General features: G+C 39.8%; 2 protein-coding genes and 2 long non-coding RNA genes across 8 annotated transcripts in view; 2 read left to right on the plus strand and 2 right to left on the minus strand.

Annotated features, from left to right (window-relative positions):
• Window positions 1-1,917: 1,917 nt before the first annotated feature.
• Window positions 1,918-3,249, minus strand: LOC113047678 (uncharacterized). The gene is made up of 2 exons (XR_003276339.1): window positions 3,196-3,249; window positions 1,918-2,495 (listed from the first exon to the last, which is right to left on the minus strand). It is a non-coding gene; the product is annotated as an uncharacterized LOC113047678 (long non-coding RNA).
• Window positions 3,250-5,331: 2,082 nt separating this feature from the next.
• On the plus strand, window positions 5,332-6,663 carry LOC113047679 (uncharacterized). Its single transcript, XR_003276340.1, has 2 exons — window positions 5,332-5,385; window positions 6,086-6,663. It is a non-coding gene; the product is annotated as an uncharacterized LOC113047679 (long non-coding RNA).
• A 3,256-nt stretch (window positions 6,664-9,919) lies between these two features.
• LOC113047339 (E3 ubiquitin-protein ligase TRAF7) lies at window positions 9,920-20,503 on the plus strand. 3 transcript variants are annotated; one of them, XM_026208692.1, is made up of 21 exons: window positions 9,920-10,030; window positions 10,801-10,933; window positions 11,033-11,090; window positions 11,193-11,278; window positions 12,410-12,526; window positions 12,651-12,743; window positions 13,018-13,051; window positions 13,828-14,011; window positions 14,138-14,272; window positions 14,370-14,587; window positions 14,681-14,754; window positions 14,851-14,899; window positions 14,987-15,114; window positions 15,208-15,290; window positions 15,498-15,537; window positions 15,625-15,741; window positions 16,095-16,217; window positions 17,510-17,629; window positions 17,741-17,872; window positions 17,956-18,075; window positions 18,836-20,503. In XM_026208692.1, exons 3-21 carry the CDS (start codon window positions 11,039-11,041, stop codon window positions 18,848-18,850), a joined length of 1,920 nt encoding a protein of 639 aa, XP_026064477.1. In that variant the 5' UTR covers window positions 9,920-10,030; window positions 10,801-10,933; window positions 11,033-11,038; the 3' UTR covers window positions 18,851-20,503. The 3 variants fall into 3 exon arrangements, with proteins under 3 accessions (XP_026064477.1, XP_026064479.1, XP_026064478.1); XM_026208694.1 differs by having other exon boundaries at window positions 11,196-11,278; XM_026208693.1 differs by lacking the exon at window positions 9,920-10,030 and adding an exon at window positions 10,219-10,500.
• A 2,560-nt stretch (window positions 20,504-23,063) lies between these two features.
• The window catches only part of LOC113047338 (caskin-1-like), a 36,022-nt gene continuing 32,201 nt past the window's right edge, over window positions 23,064-26,884 (minus strand). For 2 of the 3 annotated variants that reach the window (XM_026208690.1, XM_026208688.1), the window contains 3 exons: window positions 26,008-26,797; window positions 25,383-25,902; window positions 23,064-23,867 (listed from right to left, as the gene is read on the minus strand). In XM_026208690.1, coding sequence (XP_026064475.1) covers window positions 23,771-23,867; window positions 25,383-25,902; window positions 26,008-26,797 — 1,407 coding nt within the window. In that variant the 3' untranslated portion in view covers window positions 23,064-23,770. The remainder of the gene's footprint in view (window positions 23,868-25,382; window positions 25,903-26,007; window positions 26,798-26,884) is intronic. The other variant, XM_026208691.1, reaches the window with a different exon arrangement.

Genomic DNA, 26,884 nt, shown 5'->3' on the forward strand with positions numbered 1-26,884 from the left:
CAAAGAGCAAATGCAAGGAGCCGTAAGCTACTCTAATGGAGGTCGCAGCTGAAAGGAATCAAGACCGTTGCAGTCCAATACATGTTATATTCACAACATTTCTGCATTAATTCTGGACCTTAAGTGGTTTACCTGTGGCTCTGAGAGCAGCATAATGCATCTCCAGCCAGGTGAATGCAGGCCAAATCACAAATCTCTGCTCAAATGTGCATGACAATAAAGGTGCCAAAATATCATTATCATTTTATACATTTCAGTGGATACAATTATACATTACTATACAATTCCCAAAATACTACAATACAATATGTGACAGAAACATTTAGAGAGTACTGCACATGAAGAAATCTGTAAATGCATGTCAGAATTTAAAGTAAGAATCTGCTGGAAATTCAATATTTAGATTAGTTTGTTTCTTCATTACATAATTTGCTCACCAATGGATCCTCTGCAGTGAATGGGTGGCTTTACAATGAGAGTCCAAAGCTGATAAAAACACAAAATATCCACAACATGACCCCAGTCCATCAACTAACATCTTGTGGAAAACTGTGTTTGTAAGAAACAAATCCAGCATTAACTTTAAACCATCATTTCTGGCCAAAACACAAGTATATAATCCATAATTAAGCTTCCTCCAGTAAAAAAAAAAAGTTCATCCCTTGTTGTTCTCTCACATCAAAAACCACTGAACTGTTTTTGCTTCATACCTATTTCAGTTCAATTCAGTTCAAGTTTATCTGTATAGTGCTTTTCACGATGCAAAAATATATTTAGTATAAGGGTAACACTTTACAATAACAGTACATGAATCATCATTTACTAATACCTGAATTAATAATAACTTGACTATGAACTAATGATGAGTTAAGACATGTATTAATCAAGAGCTAATGAAGAACTAATTTAACTCTGACATGAGTCATATGAAATACTGCATGAATAACACTACCTTAATTACATGTTAGTTCCTGCATGATAGTTAATGTATTAATTAACACTTTGAGAAAAACTAAACCACACATGTTCTAGAAGCAAGATGTATGAAAATGGTACAATTTATACATTTGCCACCAGCTCTGTCACAAACATCAGTGAAAGACTTTACGTTTAACCTAACTCAACCAACGCACAATGATGCATTTATAATTAAAAACAATTTGATCATTCGGTTTTGAGTGATGCCACTGCTGCTGTCCTACAATAACATTAAGCAGACGCAATTTTCCAAATTAAAATCAGTTAGCATAGAAATGCTGATTATCACTTTTGTTATGTTATGGATTGGTTTACTGTCTTTATATCAGACGTTTGTCTGGCTCTTCTTTTGGGCCACTATCTGCACTTCAAATTATCAACTTTCCTCCTACCGTTCAGTTCCTTCTCCATCCAACTGCAGCCACAGGACCTCTGCTCTTCAACTTATTTACAAACCACCGAAAAGGACCAAATTCCTGACTTAGATGAGTTGAATATGGATAGAACATGTGTAATTGATAACTTTTTAAAGATGTGCCACACCAAGACAAGTCATGACATAATGATACATCAACAAGTCATGAATTCATGTTACTTTATCAGTAATTAATGATGAGTTAGTAATAATGTGCCCTCCCAAGTAAAGTCATGACATAATGATACATCAACAAGTCATGAATTCATGTTACTTTATCAGTAATTAATGATGAGTTAGTAATAATGTGCCCTCCCAAGTAAAGTCATGACATAATGATACATCAACGAGTCATGAATTCATGTTAGTCTATGAGCTGTTAATGATTTAGTAATGTGTAGTAATGTGAAGTCATTATCTAAATAATCTCAATTAACATCTACCAAGGAGATTCTTATTTTGCAACAGTATATCCAAGATGATTACTTCAAGATACACATTACCCAGCACTTAAAACACAGAAATTAAAAAGGCAAAATACACATTTTATTTAACAAAGCTTTTAAATATCAGTGCACCTTAAATCAATGGGACAAGTTAACAGGTATTTTACAATCAAATGTTCAGTGTGTTGTCCTCTTAACAGGAAATTGATGGTGAATATCTTTTATTAGGCACCCAAGTGTCCCCCGTTAATTTTTTTCACCAAGCCAACGAGTCCACTCTATGAGAGAGAGTTGATGTTTCAGCATGTTCTCTGTCCTATTCTCTCTTAGTCTCCATACACTTGTTTTGTATGTCAACCAAGCTCTTTCCATGTGTTGTGAGTGAGCTCCACTGTGTGGGTCTACAAACCACTAGGAATGGTTCACTGTAAAATGTTTGTAGCCCATATTGGCCGAAGCCGTCCGGTAGGCTCTCCACTCATCGGGAATAATGTTAGTTCCTTGGATGCACGTTTTGCAACTATGGGGATGAGGTGAGGTCTTGATCTTCTTTTCACAAGCCGCAAGATTGGGTGTCTGCATTTATCCCTCACACCTAGCATGCCAAACACCCATTTTTTTCACCTCCATGTTGTTGATGCTCTCCCTCGTCCATACTGTAAAAAGTTAAATATTTAATTAAAAAGAGAAATACTACAATATTATGCAATTATATTCATTTAACATGTTTACACATACAAAAGGGTGACAAATTAAAGGAAAATCTACAGGAGCTTTATAAATGGCAAACCAAGAAGTATGAAGATGAAGAAAGTACCTCTATCCACATCCATCCATCATAAACATTGGGGGCTTTTCATTTGAACAACCCTCTACATTGTGAGTAAATCACTTGCTAATCTTCACTCTGGGCGACTAACTGATATGTAATATTAGCCAATGGGCTAATAAACTCTCAGATTTTACTCGTCAGTGTGTAAGTTGAAGGCCAAGTATAGGTTTATCACAAATATATTTTCACTTGCCGAACACAGAGACAGAGCGCTTCAGAGTTTCAGGATCGGTGCTATTTTCAGTTCATCTCAATGGATGCACAGCACACCTGTATTTGATGTACCATAAACTTTAGTGTAAAGGCGCACGACTCATCACTTTGGTGAAAGCAGAGAGCACGAAAGTCATATGTACACATGCAGAATTGACACATTACATGTAAATGATATTTTTTGTTTATTTTCCTGTTAAAATAACAGAGATCCTTTGGATTTTTCCTGCTTTTAAGAACTGCCAATCAAACTTTGAAAATACATTGTAACATTTTACTATTCCTTCTCTGCTGTCCGACAACAGACTCACCTGTAAATGAATATTAGCCAAGATGACAAGCTGAGTTTTGATCTCTCGAAGAGAGGCTGGTTTTCTTGCCTCAATGACTTTTCTGTCTGCACATCCTGTGATGGTGACAAATGTCAAAACATGGTTATGCAGACAACAGTATTTTACCTGGACTAAGAATGAATAAATTGTGGTAAAAAAAAAAAAAAAATCAAAAGCCAATGTGTTTACTACTACTGCAGAAGTAAAGCCCATTGCCAAAGCAGGAAGCTTTTGTGCAGTCTTTTCTTTAAAAGGCGGTCTTTGTTTCATGTGCAAAGCTTACTACTTTTACTTTTTACCAATTATTAATTTAATATTAAATGGATAGTTTGCCCAAATAGCAAAATTATGTCATTAATAACTTACACTCGTGTTGTTCCAAACCCCTAAGACCTCCGTTTATCTTCTGAACACAGTTTAAGATAATTTAGTCCGAGAGCTCTCAGTCCGTCCATTGAAGCTGTGTGTAAGGTCTACTGTCCATGTCCAGAAAGGCAAGAAAAAATCATCAAAGTAGTCCATGTGACTCCAGAGGGTCAGCTAGAATTTTTTTTAAGCATCGAAAATACATTTTTGTCCAAAAATAGCAAAAACAACGACTTTATTCAGCATTGTCTTTTCTTCCGTGTCTGTTGTGAGCGCGTTCACAGCACAGCAGTTTGTGATATCCGGTTCATGAACGAATCATTCGATGTAACCGGATCTTTTTGAACCAGTTCACCAAATCGAACTGAATCGTTTTAAACGGTTCGCGTCTCCAATACACATTAATCCACAAATGACTTAAGCTGTTAACTTTTTTATGTGGCAGACACTCCCTCTGAGTTCAAACAATCAAATATCCCAGAGTAATTCATTTACTCAAACAGTACACTGAGTGAACTGCTGTGATGAGAGAACTGAAGATGAACACCGACCAGATAATGACTCGTTCACGAATCAAGAACCGGTTGCATTGGTTCTCGGATCACCAGTACTTCTTTCGGACAGTTCGATTCAATAAAGCGGTTTGAAGAAAACGGTTCACCGGTTTTTGCGCTCGACGTAATGCGTCATTGGCGATGATTGTCCTTGATTCAATCCTTCGGTTTACCCGAGCGGCAACCTCTCACTCTCTCTAGTGTAGCCAATAAGGAAGTGACTAAAACTGCAATTCATCGACTGGCCGCTTGAGGCTGGCTGCAAAAGGGAGTCAGTCCCATAGACTCCCCATGTTAAAATGCCCAACTTTACAGCAGAAAAAAAAACATGTTTACAGCCTGGTTCAAAAAATGAGTTTGGTCTATATTGCTAATTTTGCCTTTCATGACAACTGTGAGGGGGGTGAATGTTTTTATAACTCTGTTTATATTATATTAAGCCTTAAAGTTCTGCATAATTAAGGGCGTGGCCACTTGAGTGACAGGTGGATTGCCGCTGCTGACAATGCCGTCGTGCTAGGTGGGCGTGGCGTCAGCAATCAGCTCCCGCCTTTTTGCCCATTTTCGAATATCCGGGAGGGCCGCGTGGTGACGCGCTGCCAAGGTGGCGACGGCCCGCTCTGCACACTTTAGGCTTCAAAACCGCTATTGAGGAGTATATGGGTGACGTCACGGACACTACGTCCATAGTTCTTTTACAGTCTATGGTTTACCCGCGCTGATAACACTAGCTCAGAATCAGTTCAGAATCAATCACCAAAAGAATCAGTTCATTTCAGATGCTCTGTGTCTGCTTCACACTGAATCACACATGTGCAGTACTGAAGATAAACGGAGGTCTTACGGGTTTGGAACAACACGAGTGTAAGTTATTAATGACATAATTTTGCTATTTGGGCAAACTATCCATTTAATATTAAATTAATAATTGGTCAAAAGTAAAAGTAGTAAGCTTTGCACATGAAACAAAGACCGCCTTTTAAAGAAAAGACTGCACAAAAGCTTCCTGCTTTGGCAATGGGCTTTACTTCTGCAGTAGTAGTAAACACATTGGCTTTTGATTTTTTTTTTTTTTACCACAATTTATTCATTCTTAGTCCAGGTAAAATACTGTTGTCTGCATAACCATGTTTTGACATTTGTCACCATCACAGGATGTGCAGACAGAAAAGTCATTGAGGCAAGAAAACCAGCCTCTCTTCGAGAGATCAAAACTCAGCTTGTCATCTTGGCTAATATTCATTTACAGGTGAGTCTGTTGTCGGACAGCAGAGAAGGAATAGTAAAATGTTACAATGTATTTTCAAAGTTTGATTGGCAGTTCTTAAAAGCAGGAAAAATCCAAAGGATCTCTGTTATTTTAACAGGAAAATAAACAAAAAATATCATTTACATGTAATGTGTCAATTCTGCATGTGTACATATGACTTTCGTGCTCTCTGCTTTCACCAAAGTGATGAGTCGTGCGCCTTTACACTAAAGTTTATGGTACATCAAATACAGGTGTGCTGTGCATCCATTGAGATGAACTGAAAATAGCACCGATCCTGAAACTCTGAAGCGCTCAGTCTCTGTGTTCGGCAAGTGAAAATATATTTGTGATAAACCTATACTTGGCCTTCAACTTACACACTGACGAGTAAAATCTGAGAGTTTATTAGCCCATTGGCTAATATTACATATCAGTTAGTCGCCCAGAGTGAAGATTAGCAAGTGATTTACTCACAATGTAGAGGGTTGTTCAAATGAAAAGCCCCCAATGTTTATGATGGATGGATGTGGATAGAGGTACTTTCTTCATCTTCATACTTCTTGGTTTGCCATTTATAAAGCTCCTGTAGATTTTCCTTTAATTTGTCACCCTTTTGTATGTGTAAACATGTTAAATGAATATAATTGCATAATATTGTAGTATTTCTCTTTTTAATTAAATATTTAACTTTTTACAGTATGGACGAGGGAGAGCATCAACAACATGGAGGTGAAAAAAATGGGTGTTTGGCATGCTAGGTGTGAGGGATAAATGCAGACACCCAATCTTGCGGCTTGTGAAAAGAAGATCAAGACCTCACCTCATCCCCATAGTTGCAAAACGTGCATCCAAGGAACTAACATTATTCCCGATGAGTGGAGAGCCTACCGGACGGCTTCGGCCAATATGGGCTACAAACATTTTACAGTGAACCATTCCTAGTGGTTTGTAGACCCACACAGTGGAGCTCACTCACAACACATGGAAAGAGCTTGGTTGACATACAAAACAAGTGTATGGAGACTAAGAGAGAATAGGACAGAGAACATGCTGAAACATCAACTCTCTCTCATAGAGTGGACTCGTTGGCTTGGTGAAAAAAATTAACGGGGGACACTTGGGTGCCTAATAAAAGATATTCACCATCAATTTCCTGTTAAGAGGACAACACACTGAACATTTGATTGTAAAATACCTGTTAACTTGTCCCATTGATTTAAGGTGCACTGATATTTAAAAGCTTTGTTAAATAAAATGTGTATTTTGCCTTTTTAATTTCTGTGTTTTAAGTGCTGGGTAATGTGTATCTTGAAGTAATCATCTTGGATATACTGTTGCAAAATAAGAATCTCCTTGGTAGATGTTAATTGAGATTATTTAGATAATGACTTCACATTACTACACATTACTAAATCATTAACAGCTCATAGACTAACATGAATTCATGACTCGTTGATGTATCATTATGTCATGACTTTACTTGGGAGGGCACATTATTACTAACTCATCATTAATTACTGATAAAGTAACATGAATTCATGACTTGTTGATGTATCATTATGTCATGACTTTACTTGGGAGGGCACATTATTACTAACTCATCATTAATTACTGATAAAGTAACATGAATTCATGACTTGTTGATGTATCATTATGTCATGACTTGTCTTGGTGTGGCACATCTTTAAAAAGTTATCAATTACACATGTTCTATCCATATTCAACTCATCTAAGTCAGGAATTTGGTCCTTTTCGGTGGTTTGTAAATAAGTTGAAGAGCAGAGGTCCTGTGGCTGCAGTTGGATGGAGAAGGAACTGAACGGTAGGAGGAAAGTTGATAATTTGAAGTGCAGATAGTGGCCCAAAAGAAGAGCCAGACAAACGTCTGATATAAAGACAGTAAACCAATCCATAACATAACAAAAGTGATAATCAGCATTTCTATGCTAACTGATTTTAATTTGGAAAATTGCGTCTGCTTAATGTTATTGTAGGACAGCAGCAGTGGCATCACTCAAAACCGAATGATCAAATTGTTTTTAATTATAAATGCATCATTGTGCGTTGGTTGAGTTAGGTTAAACGTAAAGTCTTTCACTGATGTTTGTGACAGAGCTGGTGGCAAATGTATAAATTGTACCATTTTCATACATCTTGCTTCTAGAACATGTGTGGTTTAGTTTTTCTCAAAGTGTTAATTAATACATTAACTATCATGCAGGAACTAACATGTAATTAAGGTAGTGTTATTCATGCAGTATTTCATATGACTCATGTCAGAGTTAAATTAGTTCTTCATTAGCTCTTGATTAATACATGTCTTAACTCATCATTAGTTCATAGTCAAGTTATTATTAATTCAGGTATTAGTAAATGATGATTCATGTACTGTTATTGTAAAGTGTTACCAGTATAAGCTTATCAGTGGTGACTATATCAACTTGATGTCCATTATGGCAGAAATGTACTGTAAAAATCAAGATGTTAGTTTATGTCATGTAATGCAAAATTTGGTAGTTTATGTTGTTTTGGGGTTGGCCAAGGGCATCATCTGATGTCTTCTGGGGGGGTTGGCATGATCTCTTCTCAGGTGTTTGGTATTTGTAAGGGCTGGATTCAAGGTAAAAGAGAAAAATTAGCGTAGCTGCTATTCCAACTAAGCAAAAAATAATGCACCAAGTAAAAGAATGAAAATGTGCATTTGATCAGATGTTACTGTACAAGGTTATTGAGATGTGTTATGTGAATGCTTGGCTGATGTGTCCTTAATCTAGATTTAAACAGACAGAGTGTTTTTGAACCCCGAACATTATCAGTAAAGCTTCCAGAGTTTGGGAGCCAAATATAATAAAGCTCTAAGGAAGGGAAAGGAGGAAATGTGTGGCTAAGTTTTGTGTCCCATACTTGGAATTTGTGCTCTGCATTTAACCCATCCAAGTGCATACACACAGCAGTGAGAAGTGAACGAACATGCACACACTGTGAACACACACGGTAACAGGAAGAGGGATGGATTGTAGCGTGACAGAAGACTAGTTAGATATGCAGGAGCTCAACTATTTAGGGCCATAAAAGTAAGTAGTTATATTTGATACTGATACGTTACTTAATAAGTAGCCAGTGCAGAGAATATAAAATTGGGGTAATTTTATCATATTTTCTTGACCTGGTAAGTACTCTACAACAGCTGCATTTTGGACTACCTGTAGCTTGTTTATTGAAGATGCTGGACAACCACCTAGAAGTGTGTTACAATAGTCCAGTCCAAAGGTCATGATTGCATGAACTAGCTTTTCTGCATCAGAAACAGATAAGATGTTTCGTAGCTTGGCAATGTTTCTAAGATGGAAGAATGCTGTTTTTGTAACATGGGAAATGGGATTTTCAAAAGACAAGTTGCTGTCTAATATAACACCCAGATTTTTGACTGTAAGAGGAAGTAACAGTACATCTGTCTGACTTTTTCACTGGAGTAAGCAATACTATGGATAGAAGACTTGTACTTTAGCTGGAAGCAACAGTTTTAAGTAAATAGCTTCTTGATGGATTTGTTTTCTTGCATACACACAGCTTTTTGCTAAACAAGATGTTAATTGATGGCCTGGAGTCGTGTGGATTATTTGTGGATTATTTTATCAGCAGTTTGGACTCTCATTCTGATGGCTCCCATTCACCACAGAGGAGCCCCTGGTGAGCAAGTTATGTAATGAAAAACTCATCAACATCTTGAAATAGGCAAAGGGTTTTTATTGGGGGGGGGGGGGTGAAATGGGGTTTTAATCAACATCTAGAGACAACAGCATAAATTAAAGGTGGCACTCAAGGTATTATTGTCTAAATTATAGTGATACACCTATAATTGCTGTCAGACTTTACTGATCTGCTGAGGTAATGTGACTTACAGGGGAGTTTAATTCATGTCCAGACTTAGGATCTGAGCAAACAGCACCCTCTTCCGTTTAGCTAATTAACTCAATATGGTGGAATTATAATGTAAATAGAAATGTAGGTCCAGAATAGTCTGACAGACATTCATTCAATAATATGAAGCTATTAGGCTATATTACAAAAAGCGTAAAGTGACATTAGACACGTGCATGTTGACATGGAGCAAGTCAAGTGAATGAATCTTTTAAGTATATGAATCAGTGTTTTGAACAAACATTTCAAGGATTATGAATCATTCTCGTTCACTTCCATGCACTGGCTCATATTTTCCTTCTTGGAGCCTCTACTTTAAAGCTGGTGCTTGCTTTGGTGGTCTCACTCATTTAAAGGCATACAGAAAGAAGAGTGAACTTTTAATAAGACTTGCACGATTCAGCGAATCGAGTCCAATCACTCATTTATAACACAAAATATTCGACTCACAAAAATAAATCAAAATTCCCACCACTAATGTAAACATTCGACTCTCGCACTGATCTGGAAAATTACCCAGTAAAAAACATGGTTCAACCATATTGGTCTCATCATCTTGAAAACTGAATAGTCCTCGGCCGATTCCGGGAACTTGTTGTTGTCAGTTCCCGACAGTGAGGCGTATTTGCTGTATCCGCACTTCATTACCCACAATCCTCTGTCATATGCGTCTGGGGTGTGTGAGAAAGAGACATCTGCAGACTTTGATTTAGCACCAATGGTGAGAATCTACCTTATTTGTCTAAATAGGCATACGAGATGTATTTTATGTCTTTTGTAGCTAACCTAGAGGTCTATCTTGCTACATTTCGTTAAGCTAAATCTGGTGTTTTATTAAAGCTGTTCGACAAACCAACTTCGTCAGCTAGCCAACATAGCTAACCAGCTCACTCCAGACACGCGAATCACTAGTACACGGTCAAACCGATCTGTGTGTTTGTCTTTTAGCATATTATACCGTTTTAACATAATGCGCTAAAGACGTTTTAATATCCGTTTTATCTAACTGACCTCTCTTATTTAACAATTTCCACATTTTAGCAATCATCCGCGAACAAAATCTTGGCTGTCGCTCAAAACGCTGCGTACTTTAACAGCATGTTTATCTGTAGGGTTACGTTAGTGCTACGTTTGAACACTTTGAATCTCACCAGTTGTGAGACACGAGGAAAGCTAAAGCATTAATCTTGTGTGAGTTTTCTGATTTTCTGTGTTGCTAACATACATACATACGTCAGTGTTTATTCTGACACATGAAACGTTTTGATTTGTTTTGTTTTGACGTTCATGGACAATATTTTTCTTAAGATTTTAGGTTATGGGTTACATTTGATAAGAATGTCAAATTGAGAGTGCATTGGGTTCTGTAGCAAGTCAGCATGTCTTACACCATTTTTCATCACATTGTTGTACTAGCTTATTTTAAACAGTCCTGTGGTTATGAAATCTATAAAATGCCTGAGATGTGACTTTTCCCCTCTTTTTCTACAGGCTGCAGCAGGTATTTTCTACAGGGCTTGGCAGTATTTTGAGCTGTAGTAAAGAATCGCGCTTCAGTCGTTTCTCAGGAGCGTCTGTGTTAGGTGCCACTATCACCGATCCCTCACCCGTCATCAGCATCCGGGTAAGTACAAATGTTTATTTACGTTATTACAAATTATCCAGAGACCTCAGTAGCAAAAAATCCCCTTTGTTTTCTTATTTCATATTACTATGTATGCAGACCAGAATGGAAGCTAGTTTTGCATCCACGTTTCCAGCAGTCCCTCAAGTAGCGAAAGGTCAGTATTATCTATTTGGCTATTCAGCACTGATTGTACAGAAATCCTTTTTGTCTAGCAACAAGGTTCAATCATTTGTTTGTAACTGCTCTTTCATTTCAGCAGAAACCAATTACAAACAGCACCGCAGAACCCCTTCCACCTCCAGCACTCTGACCTACTCCCCTCGAGACGACGACGATGGCATGGTAATCACCACGCCGTCCCTTTTCAGAACAGCCAATCACATTTACATATAGAGGAATGGAAATCAGACGCCTCAGAGTTTTGTCCCATGAAGTACATAATAGCAAGCTTTCGGAGTAGCTTATTTGCTCTTTGGGCAGCTTTTTGATAAATTGCTTTGCTGATTTTGGTTTTCTGAGTGTTTATGAGAGAGTGTAAAACCATACTGTTTTTATTTTTTTATATGTATTTGCCACACAGCCACGGCATGAATATTTACAAAGACGTAGACCGTTCTTGTGGCTCTTAATGCCTGACTAGAATTAGCATAATTAGATCTTTATAATCAGATTTGTTTTTCACCAAATTTATGTAAATCAGAAGACCGTTATCAGCAGGTGTTTTCCTCTAGTCGATTATTTTGGACGTTCACAGGAAATCCCATATGTGCGATGAGATGAGCTGAGGTAGTTGAATCAGAATACTGTTGATTTTGGTCACTGAGATGACATGCTCTCCTGATTACAGCGAGCTCAAAGGTATTTTTATAGGATGGGGTTTGTCTAGGAGGGAGTGTGTCTGATTCAGTGTTTTTTTTGTGATGCTCAGTGGGGTATTCCAGAAAGCACAATTACTTAATCACATAAACCAACTTAATTACAGAAACCCAGAACTCTTGATCCAGACCTTTCTGAAATGTAGTTATAAGTTAAAAAGCGCAGCCGAGAGTAAGTTCAGACTCAGAGAACGTTCACGGTGAACACACACACAAAAAACACTTGTGGAAGGAGATCAACCGTGTGTGAGATGAGAATAAAATAAATGATAGTACAATTAAATAAACGTTGTTATATTAGTGCTCTAAAATGAAAAACTATATATTAACTGTAATTTAATGTTGTGTGAAATCTGTCATCAGTGCACTGAATACTTCTGAAGTAAACTAACCCTGAAACATAGACTGCTCTGGAGAAGCTTACAGCTTACAAAATAAGTTGCTATGTCAGCTTGCATATCCTGAAAGTTGAGGTTATCTGTTTACTTGTACTTAAACTTATCCGGTATGTCACCTAAATGCTTTCTGGAATACCCCCATATGACATTTAAATGACCTTTAAACAGTGTTTCGATGCAAAATATCTCTGTCCCTGCAGCCGCCCATTAGTACCCCTCGTCGCTCTGACTCTGCCATCTCGATTCGCTCTCTGCACTCCGAGTCCAACATGTCGCTGCGCTCCACCTTTTCCCTGCACGAGGAAGAGGAAGACACGGTGAGTGTCAGCAGTCTTCTGTTTCCTATTCAGGTGTTGATCTAGTGTAGTGACGCAAAAGACTGACAGACCTACACATGTGTCCAGCGCGAGATTGACTTTCTCTCTCTGGTTTACTTCCCAGGAGCCACAGGTGTTTGCGGAGCAGCCCTCCATTAAGCTTTGTTGCCAGCTGTGCTGCAGCGTGTTCAAGGACCCCGTCATCACCACCTGCGGAGTGAGTCAGCCAGCCGTCCCCTCACCTCTCCCTCAGGATAGGGCTGCCCGTCATGTTCTGGTTTTAGTTCATGTATTGATTTCCTGTCAGCTTGGGCCGTGAACAGCACACCTCATTGACCTGTTTCCTAAGGCACTGTCAGGCTGTTGGACACCACAGTACAAGTGTCTGTTGAGAGATGAATTACACTTAAAATAGCTGAGTAGATGAAAATGTAAATTCAGCTTTTATTCGCTCTGATTGTGCTCCCTTTTCTCTTCCTTTTTCACTTCAGCACACATTCTGCAGGCGATGTGCCTTGACCTCAGGTAAGGAGAGCATTTTTTTTTACTCTAAACATTTGTCTTGCTTTCACCTTTCCCATGATGACCAGTTCTGCCAGTAGTGAGGAAGCAACCACCAAAAAAAAAAAAAGAGAAAAAAACTAAAAATGAACATGAATTTGACTAACTGCATTATACTTTTGGTCAAAGATTCTTTCGCGATGTTGTTGTGAGTTCTACTGGGATCATGAAGTGAAAATCTGATATGATCTGATATCTACTGCACAAGACATCTGTTGTCACTCATCTATCAAAAGTGGAAAACTTACCATCTAGAACTGCATGTGGCCATACATGTATAATATATTTTTTATATTAAATAATTTATATAAAATTTTTTTGAGGTTAATCATTTTAAATTCACAGAGAAAAAAACAATCGTTAATTAAAAAATAATGCGTAAAAGGTTGTTTAAAATGTTTTTATTTTTTTATAATATTTTAATTTTTTGCTTTGCTTGCTGTTATGGGGTGTAGAGTATAGACTTTTTTTTTTTAAAGGAAGAAAAGCAAAAATGTGAGCTTAAATGTGAATGAAAATGAGGGGGTCTGAATACTTACTGAAATATATTTGAATATTTTTTTTTTTTTTTTGCTCGACATTGACATAAGAGGCTCAAAGTTAATTTTGGATCAAGTGCAGGTCTCTAGCTCAGTTCCTCTTTCATTTCCTCTCCCTGCTCAATTTCATGCCCTTGGTCTGAGTGAGGTTTTCGACATACAGTAGTATTTGTGTTTTGCCAATAACCTGTGTTTCTACAGAGAAATGCCCCGTGGACAATTCCAAGCTCACAGTGGTGGTGAATAACATAGCGGTGGCCGAGCAAATCGGAGAGCTGTTCATCCACTGCAAGTACGGCTGTCACCCAGCTGCCTCGGGCAAACCCGGTGCCTTTGAGGTTGACCCACTTGGCTGTCCTTTCACCATCAAGCTTAGCACCAGGAAGTGAGTCCACCGGTTCACTGGAATTCACAATATCAGCGTTTCATTTCTATTGTTGCGACATAGTCATGAGTCATGCAGAGGGAGTGTAATGACTTAGTATTGTGTGTGTGTGTGTGTGTGTGACAGAGATCATGAAGTAAGCTGTGACTACAGACCTGTTCGCTGTCCCAACAACCCCAACTGCCCTCCATTGCTCACCATGAACCTGGAGGCCCACCTGAAAGAGTGTGAACACATTAAGTGCCCTCACTCTAAATACGGGTATGGACATTTGGAAAAGCAAACAATCTTTTCTCCCCGCTCATAGATAAGGAGATAAAACAGCCTTGAACTGATCTCTTCTGATTTTTTTTCCCAGTTGCACCTTCATTGGGAATCAGGACACGTATGAGACGCACCTGGAGGTGTGTAAGTTCGAGGGGCTGAAGGAGTTTCTCCAGCAGACGGATGACAGATTCCATGAGATGCAGGTGACGCTGGCGCAGAAGGACCAGGACATCTCGTTCCTGCGCTCCATGCTGGGCAAACTCTCTGAGAAACTAGACCAGCTGGAGAAGAACTTGGAGCTCAAGTTCGGTGAGGAAACTAACTCTTAATTACTTGCCGTTTTTAGGCCAAAGCATGCACGGTTGTTGATTTTGTTGGGCTTTTCTTGTGCTAATGTGGCAGATGTGCTGGATGAGAACCAGAGTAAGCTCAGTGAAGATCTGATGGAGTTCAGACGAGATGCTTCCATGCTGAATGTTTGTCTATTTTAAACTCTAGTTTTCACCAAATTAAGATGTACAACTGTGGTGATTTAGTTTTAAGAGCCTTCTAACCCATCCCTCCTTCTGCAGGATGAACTGTCTCACATCAATGCCAGGCTCAATATGGGTATACTGGGCTGTGAGTGTCTCTTCCTTTCCTCTTCCAGCTTTCTGTGAGGATAATGAGATGCTATGTCCTTGTCTGACTGTATGAAATGTTTTGCAGCCTACGACCCCCAGCAGATCTTCAAATGCAAGGGTACTTTTGTGGGCCACCAGGGTCCGGTGTGGTGTTTGTGTGTCTACTCTACTGGTGATCTCCTCTTTAGTGGCTCATCCGATAAGTCCATCAAGGTAATTTAACCTGCCATCAGCTTTTTTTGTCACTTTGGTTTATGTGCATCCCTCTTTATTTGTATAAAATACCTGTACTTCTCTGCTCCACAGGTTTGGGACACATGCACCACATATAAGTGCCAGAAGACCCTTGAGGGCCATGATGGCATAGTGTTAGCCTTGTGCATTCAGGGGTAAGCATTTTGAGGGTTTTGAACTGACATAAAATATTGTTATAAATATGAATATAAAGTGTTTATTAACTTTCCAGGATTATTAAAAAATTACACGAACTGTAAAAATAAAATATACAGAAATGGAAGGATTTACAGTGGAAGGGATTGTGAACGTAAAATGGGTTGCAGATGTCGTTTCATGTTCTTTTCTCCTTTCTGTTGCAGGAACAAGCTTTACAGTGGCTCAGCCGACTGCACCATTATTGTGAGTGTTCCCGAAATCAGAGGAATCAAACTGTTCATGACATGGCCAGTGTGGCTCTAATGCGGCCATGTGCTTGTTCTCCTACAGGTCTGGGATATTCAGACCCTGCAGAAAGTGAACACCATCCGGGCACACGACAACCCCGTGTGCACTCTGGTGTCCTCACACAACATGTTATTCAGCGGCTCTCTCAAAGCCATTAAGGTCAGTGGCGTCTGTTGAAGAGATCTACAGATCAAGCAGCTAAGATTGAGCTTTATTCTGCCCCGTTTGCTGATGTGTACGTTAGCTGTTTAGGTGATGTGGAGGGGGTGCGATCCATGCACCAGCGGAGAATAGAAAAGCACAGATTTAAGTTACTGAGGCCCGGGTGGCGCAGAATTAGCTCCACTTGGCTCTGAGAGTCCGTCTGAAGAGCACATGATGAGCTCGTATCACCATGGTGATGTGTGGGAGGAATGAGGGAGTGGAATGAGCTCATCTCTCGGGGACTTTCCAGTTTAAGTATTCTTCAAGTGATTGGACATGTTTCTCTCTCGTTCTCTCTCCCTCTGTAGGTGTGGGACATTGTGGGCACAGAGCTGAAGCTAAAGAAGGAACTAACTGGCTTGAATCACTGGGTTCGAGCTCTGGTGGCTTCTCAGAATCACCTGTACAGCGGGTCTTATCAAACCATAAAGGTTAGAAGTGCTAGACTTTGAACTGCCTCAGGAATGCCCAGATTTCATCATGAAGGACCATATACATATTGATGGCCGGCCTTTGTCATCTAGTCATGCTCATAAGTTTACAAATCCCTTTTCTCACAAGTTTACATTCTCCTTGCAGCATCCTAAACATTAAGGTTTATAGTGTAAGGTATTCTGTGATTCTGTCCTAGTTTTTACAAGGCCATATTTCAAGAGTTTCAGATTTGCAGCTGTTCTCATTCGTTGCTTTACTGTTCAGTCTCCCTTGTAATAAGAGAGCAGTTCTCGGAGTTGTTTGTAAAAGCAGATAAGACCAGACCAAAGCTGCTTGCTTTCTCAAGTTGCCTAATTAAGACTCCAGAGATCTCTGACAGGAAGCTGACCTCAGACTGCCACAAATGTGCTCACAGAGAGAGCACAAATAAAAGGAAATGCTCATCCATCACTATAGCATGCAACAGTGACCACTGCTTTATTAGAACACTACAGTATGTGGACTAGTTCTCATTCATTACTTCCATAGTGATTAAAAAACAAATAATAGAGAGTTAGTTAAAGTAAGAACAAAACTAACTCTCAGATTAATCACATTACAACCTTTAATTTGAACATAGTTTATTCAAAATTAAGGAAAAAAGGTTAAAAAACTAAAGTGTTGACAGATGGTAAAAAACTAAACACTTTAAAAAACTAAAGTGTTGACAGATGGTGGGCTTTTGTGAGCTACACAAAAGCCCACAAAAGCATTGGGAAAGACGTAATAAAAAAATATTGTGTAATATAAACTATTAACTTTATAGTCACTGATCATGAGTACAGAATACAAAATATATTGTTGAATATTGAAATCTATAAAAATATTCAAGTTTTAAATTGAGAGTGTAGGGAGACTGACTTGATCACATCATGTTCCATTTTCTTTTGCCCTCTTCTCATTTCATTTTCATGGAAACAGTGACTTCTCTAATTGGTTGATCCCAGTAGAATCTCTTTACAGGATTATGTATTGTGCTTCTCCACCAGTAATTTGACTATTGATTTTTCATATATATATATATATATATATATATATATATAAATATAAATATATATATATATATAAATATAAATATAAATATAAATGTGCCAATGTGCATTTAATGCGGACATGTGCTTGTTCTCCTACAGGTTTGGGTAATTAATATCCTGCATATTATTTGTTTATTTGTTGTTTTGTTTTTGTCTCCTGTAAAACCTGTGTAGTGTCACTAAATGAAATGGCTTTTTGTGTATTTCTCCCTCAGATCTGGGACATCCGTTCTCTGGAGTGTGTCCATGTGCTCCAGACCTCTGGAGGCAGTGTGTACTCCATTGCAGTCACCAATCATCATATAGTTTGTGGCACCTATGAGAACCTCATTCATGTAAGTAGTATTAATCCGAAGAGCTTTAAGTGCAAGGGTAATGACCATGGAAACCTGAAAATGTCAGAACATTGTTAAAATTGTGATTTCTCCTCTTTCCCCATGAATAAGGTTTGGGACATTGAGTCCAAAGAGCAGGTGCGGACACTGACGGGCCACGTGGGCACCGTGTATGCCCTGGCCGTCATCTCAACCCCTGATCAGACCAAAGTGTTCAGTGCCTCCTATGATCGCTCCCTCAGGGTAAGGACAAGGCTTGGGTTTGTGGTATGTAATCTGGGGATTTGTGCCAGCTCTTTTGGGCACTGATTGTTGTACCTGTGCAGGTGTGGAGCATGGACAACATGATCTGCACCCAGACTCTGCTGCGGCACCAGGGCAGCGTGACGGCGCTCGCTGTGTCCAGAGGAAGACTCTTCTCTGGAGCTGTAGACAGCACTGTAAAGGTCAGAGTTCAAGACACTGCTTTCAAACTGTAGCTTGCCAAGATATGGGCTACCTTTTTATACTTTAAATTATGTACTCAACCTTTCAAACGTTTCTGGTCGGTAAAACTTTGTTTTTTTTTTTTAAAAAGAAGTCTCTTAATACTCAATGAGTCTGCATTTATTTGATCAAATATACATTGATTTTGTGAAACATTATTACAGTTTTACCGGTTTTATATTTTCAAATGTAATTTATTCCTGCGACGCAAAGCTGAATTTTCAGCATTAAGGTCCTTGCACACAGAGACTTTTCTTATGCTTTTTTTTTTTGTATTCGTCATCCTTTCTTATCAAAATGCTTGCCATGGATGCGAAAACCAAACATGATCCAAATTTATGACAGATGAACGTTTTCGGAGGCAGTGCGTAAATGTGATGGACCCAACGTGAGGTCGCATTTTTATTTTTATTTTACGTGTGAAAATTTCAGATGATAATTTTAGACTGTGTGGATTCTTCAGCGTCACATGATCCTCCAGAAATCACTCTAATATGCTGATTGGCTGCTTAAGAAGCATTTCTTAATATCATCAATGTTGCAAACAGCTGCTTAATATTTTTGATTTAAAAAACAAACAATTATTTGAATAGAAAGTTCAAAAGAAGAGCATTCATTTAAAACAAGATGATTTACACCATTCCTTGAACCCTTTTCTACTGGAATCAGATCTTTCACGCTGTATGAGCTCTATCAATTTATTCTGTTTTCTCTTCTCAGGTGTGGACGTGCTAAACGTGACTGCTAATCATTATTAGTCGTCAACATGTTGACTAATGTGTCTCAGTCTCCTGGAACTCCGAAACCACGTGGATCTCTGATGCACACATTTATAGTATGAATAAGAATATTATTCAAGAAAACATTACAACATGCATTGCACCGGAAATGTTTTTATTCTGTACGCTATGGACTTGGGCGTCTGTCCCATGTGAATTTTGCAGTAAACTGTTAGACGCCTTGCTTCATGCGCTGGATGGATGTTGCTCGTTTGCTTTCCTCTTACCAGACACCTCTTGACAACAAACAGAACCTCCCAGCGGACAGCCAACGTTCGTCATAAACATGACAACACTGTATTTTATACACCCACGATCGTTTCCTATGAAAGTATGATTTAGATTTGGTAAGACTTCCAGTGTAAGGTCATGTTCCCTGCAGTCCATGGAAAAGTTGCTGCGTCAGTGGCCTCAGCGAGGACTGTTGAACTTTGACCTTCATGAGTTGCAGTCTCACGACTGAGTGAGTGCCTAAGCTTCAGTCTGACGCCAGTGGAGATGCATGGAGCAACCATCATCCCCGGGCTGAATGAAGACCTACACTACACCGACCTGGGCCTGAAACAGCAGAGCATTGTTTTGGACAACACAGTAAACCATGTTTTTATCTCCGATTTGACAGTGCCAACTGAGCGCCCAGAACGGCTCAGATATTTTCTTATAACTGCCTGTTGATCCGATGCGAACCCTTTGTATGACTCTATAATGACCGACTCATCCATCATGCTTTTGTGTAAATAATGCAGTGTTTCCATACCAAAGGTGCAACTGCTTCATGAGCGCTTCCATGTTTGCCGAGGAAGCCAGATTTTGACCATGCAAATCTAGTAAGTGTTTTATAATGTACTTCATGCTAGTTACTAAACTATTTTGAACTGAGTAACAGTAATTAATTTGATGAGTGTAAAGCACTTAATTCATTATCACAGAGCATCCCAGCGTCACTTTCAAGAAGTAATGAGTTCAGTGGAGGGGAAGGGAACACTGGGTTTCATCAATGTCAAGTTGAGTTCCTCTCTCAGCTTAAACAGTTTAAACAGGAAAAAATCATCAAAAATTAGTCACCTTGTACTCATTTTCATGTCGTCCCAAACCTGTATGACTTGCTTTCTTTTGTGGAATGTATTATTATTTTTTTTTTATGAATGTATTTTTCTCCATACAGTGTAAGCTGTGCTAACCAAATTTGTTCAAAACTTTTGTTCATTGTGAGGGTGGATGAAGTGACACAACTATTTGTGTTTGGGTGAACTGTAAATTTAACCGGAAGTTTTCTAGTTAATGGTCAATGCTAATCTAAGTCAAAAGGCATAAAAACGGCCGCTATTTTGGATATCAGAGTGGCATAGAGCTACTCCGTCCAGCTCTGCACATTTAGGACAAGATTTCAGCAGTTGAAATTGTTTTCCCCTTAAGCTGAGAGAGGATATGAGCTTGAGATTCTGTTGCAACTGAAAACAGTTACATGTATAAAATACAAAACTTTTAATGCTTGTATCGCGTGAACTTGATTAATCAACCTTCACATAATGTGTTGACTCCCTCTAGTGTCCTTAATGCATTTTGAGTTGAGAAATAAATCTGGGAAGGGCTGTGTGGCCCTTTGGTACAAACTTGTTAGTTTTTTTTTTTTTAGGAGTGCCTAGTATTTTATGTTAACTAATGAGACACTATGGTGTTTTGAGTAATTGGACGGCTGTGAGAGTGTTTGTATATAATGTTTATTTAGAGCAGGTGGCTGTTGATGCAGTCACTGCAAGCACGCCACTGTTCCCAATGCCAGTCACAGCAGGTCTCATACAAGTCAATGGCAGAACATCAACACAATATACAGCCTGCACACACGGAGCAGTGCAGATTTCTTTTTTTCTTTCTCTCTTTTTTTAATGTCTCCGCAAATAGGATGGAATTGAAAACAGCTTTCAATATTAAATAACATCTTGCACCAACAATAAGTTTGACTTCAGTGTTTTCAGAATTCTCTTATTTTTCATTGTTTTTTTTCTCCCTCCTGTATTAAAAAAGACGAAAGAAAACAAACAAACATGACAATAAGAAACTGATGGAATGAGAACTTTAAAGAGGAGAAAACAAGTTTTTAAAAAAGGATGAAAATTCACAGTGACAAACATCCAGCTATATATACAGAAGAAGGGGGACAGGGCTGTAACATCTCAATTAACACTGGATCGACACCCAGTTTTTTGAAGCGATGATAAAGCTTTTATAAAAGCTGTTCCCGTGCCAGACATCTGTGCTCTGTCCACAGAGCAGACCGCATCAAAAAGAGATATAATTCTGAACATCTGGTGGACAAAGACCAGCCACAAATCCTCTACACATTGTTTAAACGTGAAAAACAAAATGAAAACAACTAAAGCAAGGCACGTACATGTTTTTAAAAAAACAGAACATTTGCATAATATACAACATATTTCCTCTGAAGACATGGCAGTCAAAAAACGTATCACAAAAAGCTACCTTAAAAAAGAAAACTGGAGCTCTAAAAAAATGACCATTTACAATTCGTTTAAAACACTTCGAGCCAAGAAGACACTTTGATCTCAAATATTTGCAGTTTCATCAACAAACCCCCTTGATACTGTACCATTAAACACTTGCTGAAAACATCTATAATAATCTCTGTTCATAACTTAAATATTACAAATATTCTTCTGAGAACCGGGGAAGGGGTTAAGCATATATGGAGCTACAAGTGAGTAAAGCATTGTGGGATAACGCAACTACTTTTCTTGCTTGTGTCCCCTTCCTTTGGGCCTTTCTTTAATTACATTTAAGATCATTTGGATACTGTGACGATTCTAATAATGAGCAGGAGGATTGTCATGGCAGCAAAGATGGTTTAAGATAATGACTGTGAGTTTGCTGGCAATGAGATAATGACATTCAGAGGCTTGCGAGAGGTTCATTTGTTACCGGTGCGGTCGTAACAGCGAACTGCGCTCTCACTGTAAATGAGAGAGCATGGCATCTGGATACATCTCATGTCCACAGACACCAAACTGTAAAAGCATCACTCAGTCTACCCTCAATGTGTACATATAAAGTGAATATTCTTAACCTAGATACTGCTGTTTTTTCAGAATAAGTTATGGACCGAGGCTCAACTGCATCTTGGACTGGTGCTCTTACTTTGGTCATTAAGGACATGTCTGTCTGGATGATATCGGGGGGAATGCAAAACAAAGCAGGCACACCATGGTACATTCACACCCTTACACAGCCGCTGGACGATGTGCTGAGATTAGACTGCATGCATGCTTCCAATAGAACTACACCTGTCCCTTCCTCGGGTAGGTGGACATACTGAGCATCGAGCCACATTAACATTTGCTAAATCCTTGTTAGTTCACTGTCAGTCTTTACATGCATGTTTCTTTTAGATTCCTGATTTATGCAAATCACACACACACACACACACACACACACACACAGTTGCAATGTCCTCACTTTGTGCTTCCTGACGTCCCACCTTTTGCAAGCCGTCGACCTTCAATGGAACCTTTTCCCTTGTTCTCGCTTGTGTTTCTGAGGTCACTCATATAGTCAGTCAACATAAGCCTATTAGATGCATGATCCTGGTCTCATTTTGAACATTTCATCATTGCACTTTATATAGGCCGCACAGGCTATTGCATAATACTAACCAATAGCTATTCTGGTATCCAGTGCCTACCTTCATCATCCAGTAAACTGTAAAAAAAAACTATTTCCCTGCATATCCTGAAAATGCATCACATTATGGAATTAAACTGAGAATTCATGTCGACTTCAAGGCCTTGACTGTTTATCACCTTGCAGCAGATGACTGAAGCATGGAGATGTCCAAGGATGAGGTCACTCCTCACCAAATCAGAGCACACAGGGTAACGCCTCCCACTTGGACACCGGACCTTTCTCAGTTTGAACCAGTTTGCTTGTGTGTGTCAGAAGCACTGAGGTCACCTCTCATGTTTAAGGCACACAGGACACTGCACATGATGAGGGCAGGAGGAGAAAGAGGGCAAGTGAAGGAGGAAGGCTGTGCAGGAGCAGGAATGTATGAGTTCACACAGGTAGAACGTGAGTGGAAACATAAAGGGTCACAGCAGCACAGAGCGGGAGCCCAGAGCAAGCACAGAGCAGGGGGTGAAACAGCCACTTCAGTCACTTCACTACATTTAACACAGCCAACAACACTCTTCAGCGGAGCACAGCCAAACATACAGGATGTTTAAGCCAGACTTATTATTATTCATCTTTTTTTTTTTTTACTTCAATATAGTCATAGAAAAATCCACATATCTTTCATCAAAGTTTATAGATTTCTTAATGTTTCAACACTGTATGTACCATTGAACAAATAAAAACATAAAATATTTATATTTATTTATATATATATATATATAACTGTACTAATGCATGACTCTCACTATGAGATTTTTTTCTTTATAGATACAAACTTTCCTCATGCTTACAATATACACATACCATACTATTATTTCATATACAGATATTATTGTTTTCGTGTTATTTTTCTACTCATTGCTCATGGCAGAGATATTTCATGGACAGAGAGTTGAGCTTCATGTATTAAAACCCAACCTCTGCTCTCTACCCTCTGCTCTGTCTTTGATGTTTAAAGCCCTGGAGGGCCTTCTGCCCAGTCCTGAGGTACATCAGCTCGGGTTTGTGCAAACCAACTCGGAGGGAGAGAGGAGAGATGGACGTTTCATGGCGACGGGGAGGGGGGGTGGTGGTGAGAGGAGCCAGGGATGAGGATTAGGAAGGGATAGGTGGGTTTGTTGTTGGTCATTGTGCCCTTGTGCTCTCCCGGGGCCCTGAGGTTGTGCCACAGAGACACAGGCTGTGCTCTTCACTCCAGCATGGCATCCAGCTGGTCGGCCAGGTCATCGAACATGCTGCCGATGTCGTCTAGGATGCTCACTGTGCTCTTGTTTTGCGCCAATGAGCTGTGAATCAAAACATACACACAAACAGTTAAATATAATTTAGGAATTTTAAAAAATGTGGCTGCATGTGACACCAACAGATTTCTCTGGTCAACACATCTCCAGTGGTGAGTTTAAGAAAAAAAGTTTTGCTCTTAATTCTAAAATTTGGTCTGCTAATATGTTATAGCCAGTTATGAAAATAAAAATATTTAAATTACTATAGCATCGTAATATCATCACTCACTGTACCCAATCTGATGGTATAAAGTGTTTCAAGTAGGGAAGTCCCAATCAGGTTTTGTGCCCCCGTTCCAGGTCATTGAATATTGAGTATCTGCTCAAGATATGTGCTTTGGGCACATTTCAAGTGAATTAAAGTTATTAAAATCAATCCAATGTACACATGGATGTGCAAAGAGTTTGGAGCGTTTTTGTTACTAAAGTGCACATCAGAAATGCTAAATATGGAAGATCTTCGAATGTGTGTCATGTATTGGAACCATAGACAGTAAAATAAATTGACACAGTGACCCTATTGGAACTCAATTGAGACAAGTGAAGCCCGTTTTTAGCTATTTTTAGTACTTCCGTTTCTGACGCGCAGACTCAAACGAAGCTTGACGACGTCAGCAACCTGTCTGACAGATGTAAATCTTCTAAGTGGCTGTGCGTGCAAACTGCCATCATTAATCTTGCAGAGACGGCGAGCTTGAGCGGGGAGTTCTTTGGCGTGAGTGAGCAGGAGTAAGTTTTCTGATTAATTATTTTGTATAGTATTTTAAAATGTAACGCCAGTACGCCATATTAAGTTAATTGCCTGCGAGCCTCTCCTCCTGTCTGTACGGTAATGCGACAGAGAGACGAGTGGTAGTGATGCAATCGTTAGCCTATTTTTACAAAAACTGTTTCTACAGGGCCATAATGTAACACAGAAGGTAATGGAGCCCTTTATACATTTTTGTGTATCTTTAGAAATAAATAATGGACAAATGGAGTCTTTAAACGCCTCAGATGTAAAGTTATTCGCTGTCAAAGTGACGGCAAAATGAATGGGAGGTCAATGGGATGCTAACGCAAGTTCTGCTACAACATGGCGGCACCCGGCCGACTTCAACTTCCGGTCGACTTCCTATCACTTGATTGGACAAGACCTCATTGTTTTCTCGCAATTCACACGCACATTTGGGCATCTTCTTTTTATTTTAATTGAGGTTGGCAAACCTACCAAAAGGTGCACATCGCCACCTACTGCACAAAACTGGCATGACAGTTGACATAAAATAAGGATCGGGCTCAGCATAACAGATAATGATCAGTTAAAAAATGCTTAATCGGCCCAATCATCTTTGAGATCAACTCAGGACATTCCTACTATGAAGTCTTTGCTTCTAAATAACCACAGATGCAGCCTCAAAATTGCCGACTTGATTTGAAGGACTTAAGACTGGAAAAAAAGAAACTACTTGAAATTAAATGTTAACATTCCTACATCAATGTCACTGTTTTTTTTTTTTTTTTGCATGTTTCACTTACTCTTTTTGCCCATCCTCCTTGATCTTCTCTTCAACTGCCTGCAGGGCTGCAGCCAGTGAGGCACTGGTCTCCTCTATCTTCTGGTGCACTGCATCTGCTGTCACTACCCCTGTGACAAACGCTGATCCAGCTGAACTGTCCATGGACACCCCACTGATTGAGGAGCGAGGGGGCTTCACAGGTGGTGGTGTAGGGGTGGGGGTTGGGGGACCTGATGTCTGGGGAGTTTGGGGTGTCTGTGGGGTTTGGGGTGTTTGAGGTGTCTGGGGAGTGTGAGGAGATTGGGGTGTGTGTGGGGTCTTCGCACTCAAAGCTGGTGGGGTTGTAGCCTTGACAGGGTGGTTGTTCTGGGCAGAAGCTGTGCTGGACATTCTGGTGACAGTCTGCTTGGCTGGAGAGGGTGTGGGAGTGGGATTAGGTGTCACATTTAAAGACTGTAGAACATTTTTGGATGGTTTGGGAGCTGTGGGAGGAGGTGTAGGTTTCGGGGAAATTGGAGGAGGTACTTTCTTTCCTTCAACTGGAAATAGAAGAAAAAAGAGATAGGGAGAGAGATGGGAAAAGAGACTGAGCGACTTTTGATGCAACAAGGTCTAAATGCTACAGGGTTTTACTGGATACTCACATAATTGTGTAAAGACAGGGCAAGAGAAAGGGCCGCACTGTGTAGTACCTGGGCTGCCAGGTGCCCCAGTTGGTCCAGGAAATGGGGCTTTCTTGATGATGGCAGCCGGTGGTCCTTGTTTCTTCATGTGCTGGGCCAGAACAGGTTTGGGGGACACCGGAGGTTTGACGGACTTTCGCAGGGCACTCTCAGTAACATGGCCTTCCAGGTCTGCACTGTCCCGACGAGGCGAGTTCTCAGGATGCTCCTGTGGCCTGGGCTGCTCCGAAACAGTCACCTCTGACACAGGGCGCCTTTTGATGGTGCCAGTTCCATTCTCATATGGTACAGGCATCTGCCCATCCTGGAGTTCTTCTGTATCTTTCTCTTTGTTCTTGGGGCGGCGCTTAACTGTATTTGACTCTGTGAGTAGGAACTTTGTGCCATTTGGTTGCTGCCTGGGGCTCTGGACCGTCCTTTTCAGCGAGGCTGTGGCATTGACACGTGAAGGGTCCTCCTGGGGGAAAAAGTATGCCATTTCTAGTCCCTCCTCAGTCTCATCTTTGCCCTGTCTAGGTCTTTGTTTGATAGTGAGGTTTCCATCCTCAGCAAATGGAAGGTTCTCTGCTGAGCTCCCACTAGAGCTTGGCTGGGTTTCATTGCGTTGTCTATCCTGGAGTGGCTCTGGCTGTGGTCCTCGCTTAGCAGCTGCTACTAACTCAGTGACCGGCCCACTAATTGTCCTGCGACGGTTCACTACTTCTCCATCCAGACCAATGGCATCACGCTGCTTTCCTCCTGTAGTACCCACCTGAAGAGAAACAATCTTGTTTTACTGAACTAGAAATTGCCTAAATACTTTCTATGCTAAACACTAAGCATCATCTCAAAGACACAA

The sequence above is a fragment of the Carassius auratus genome, chromosome 28, assembly GCF_003368295.1.
Source record: "Carassius auratus strain Wakin chromosome 28, ASM336829v1, whole genome shotgun sequence".
Classification (NCBI taxonomy): Eukaryota; Metazoa; Chordata; class Actinopteri; order Cypriniformes; family Cyprinidae; genus Carassius; species Carassius auratus.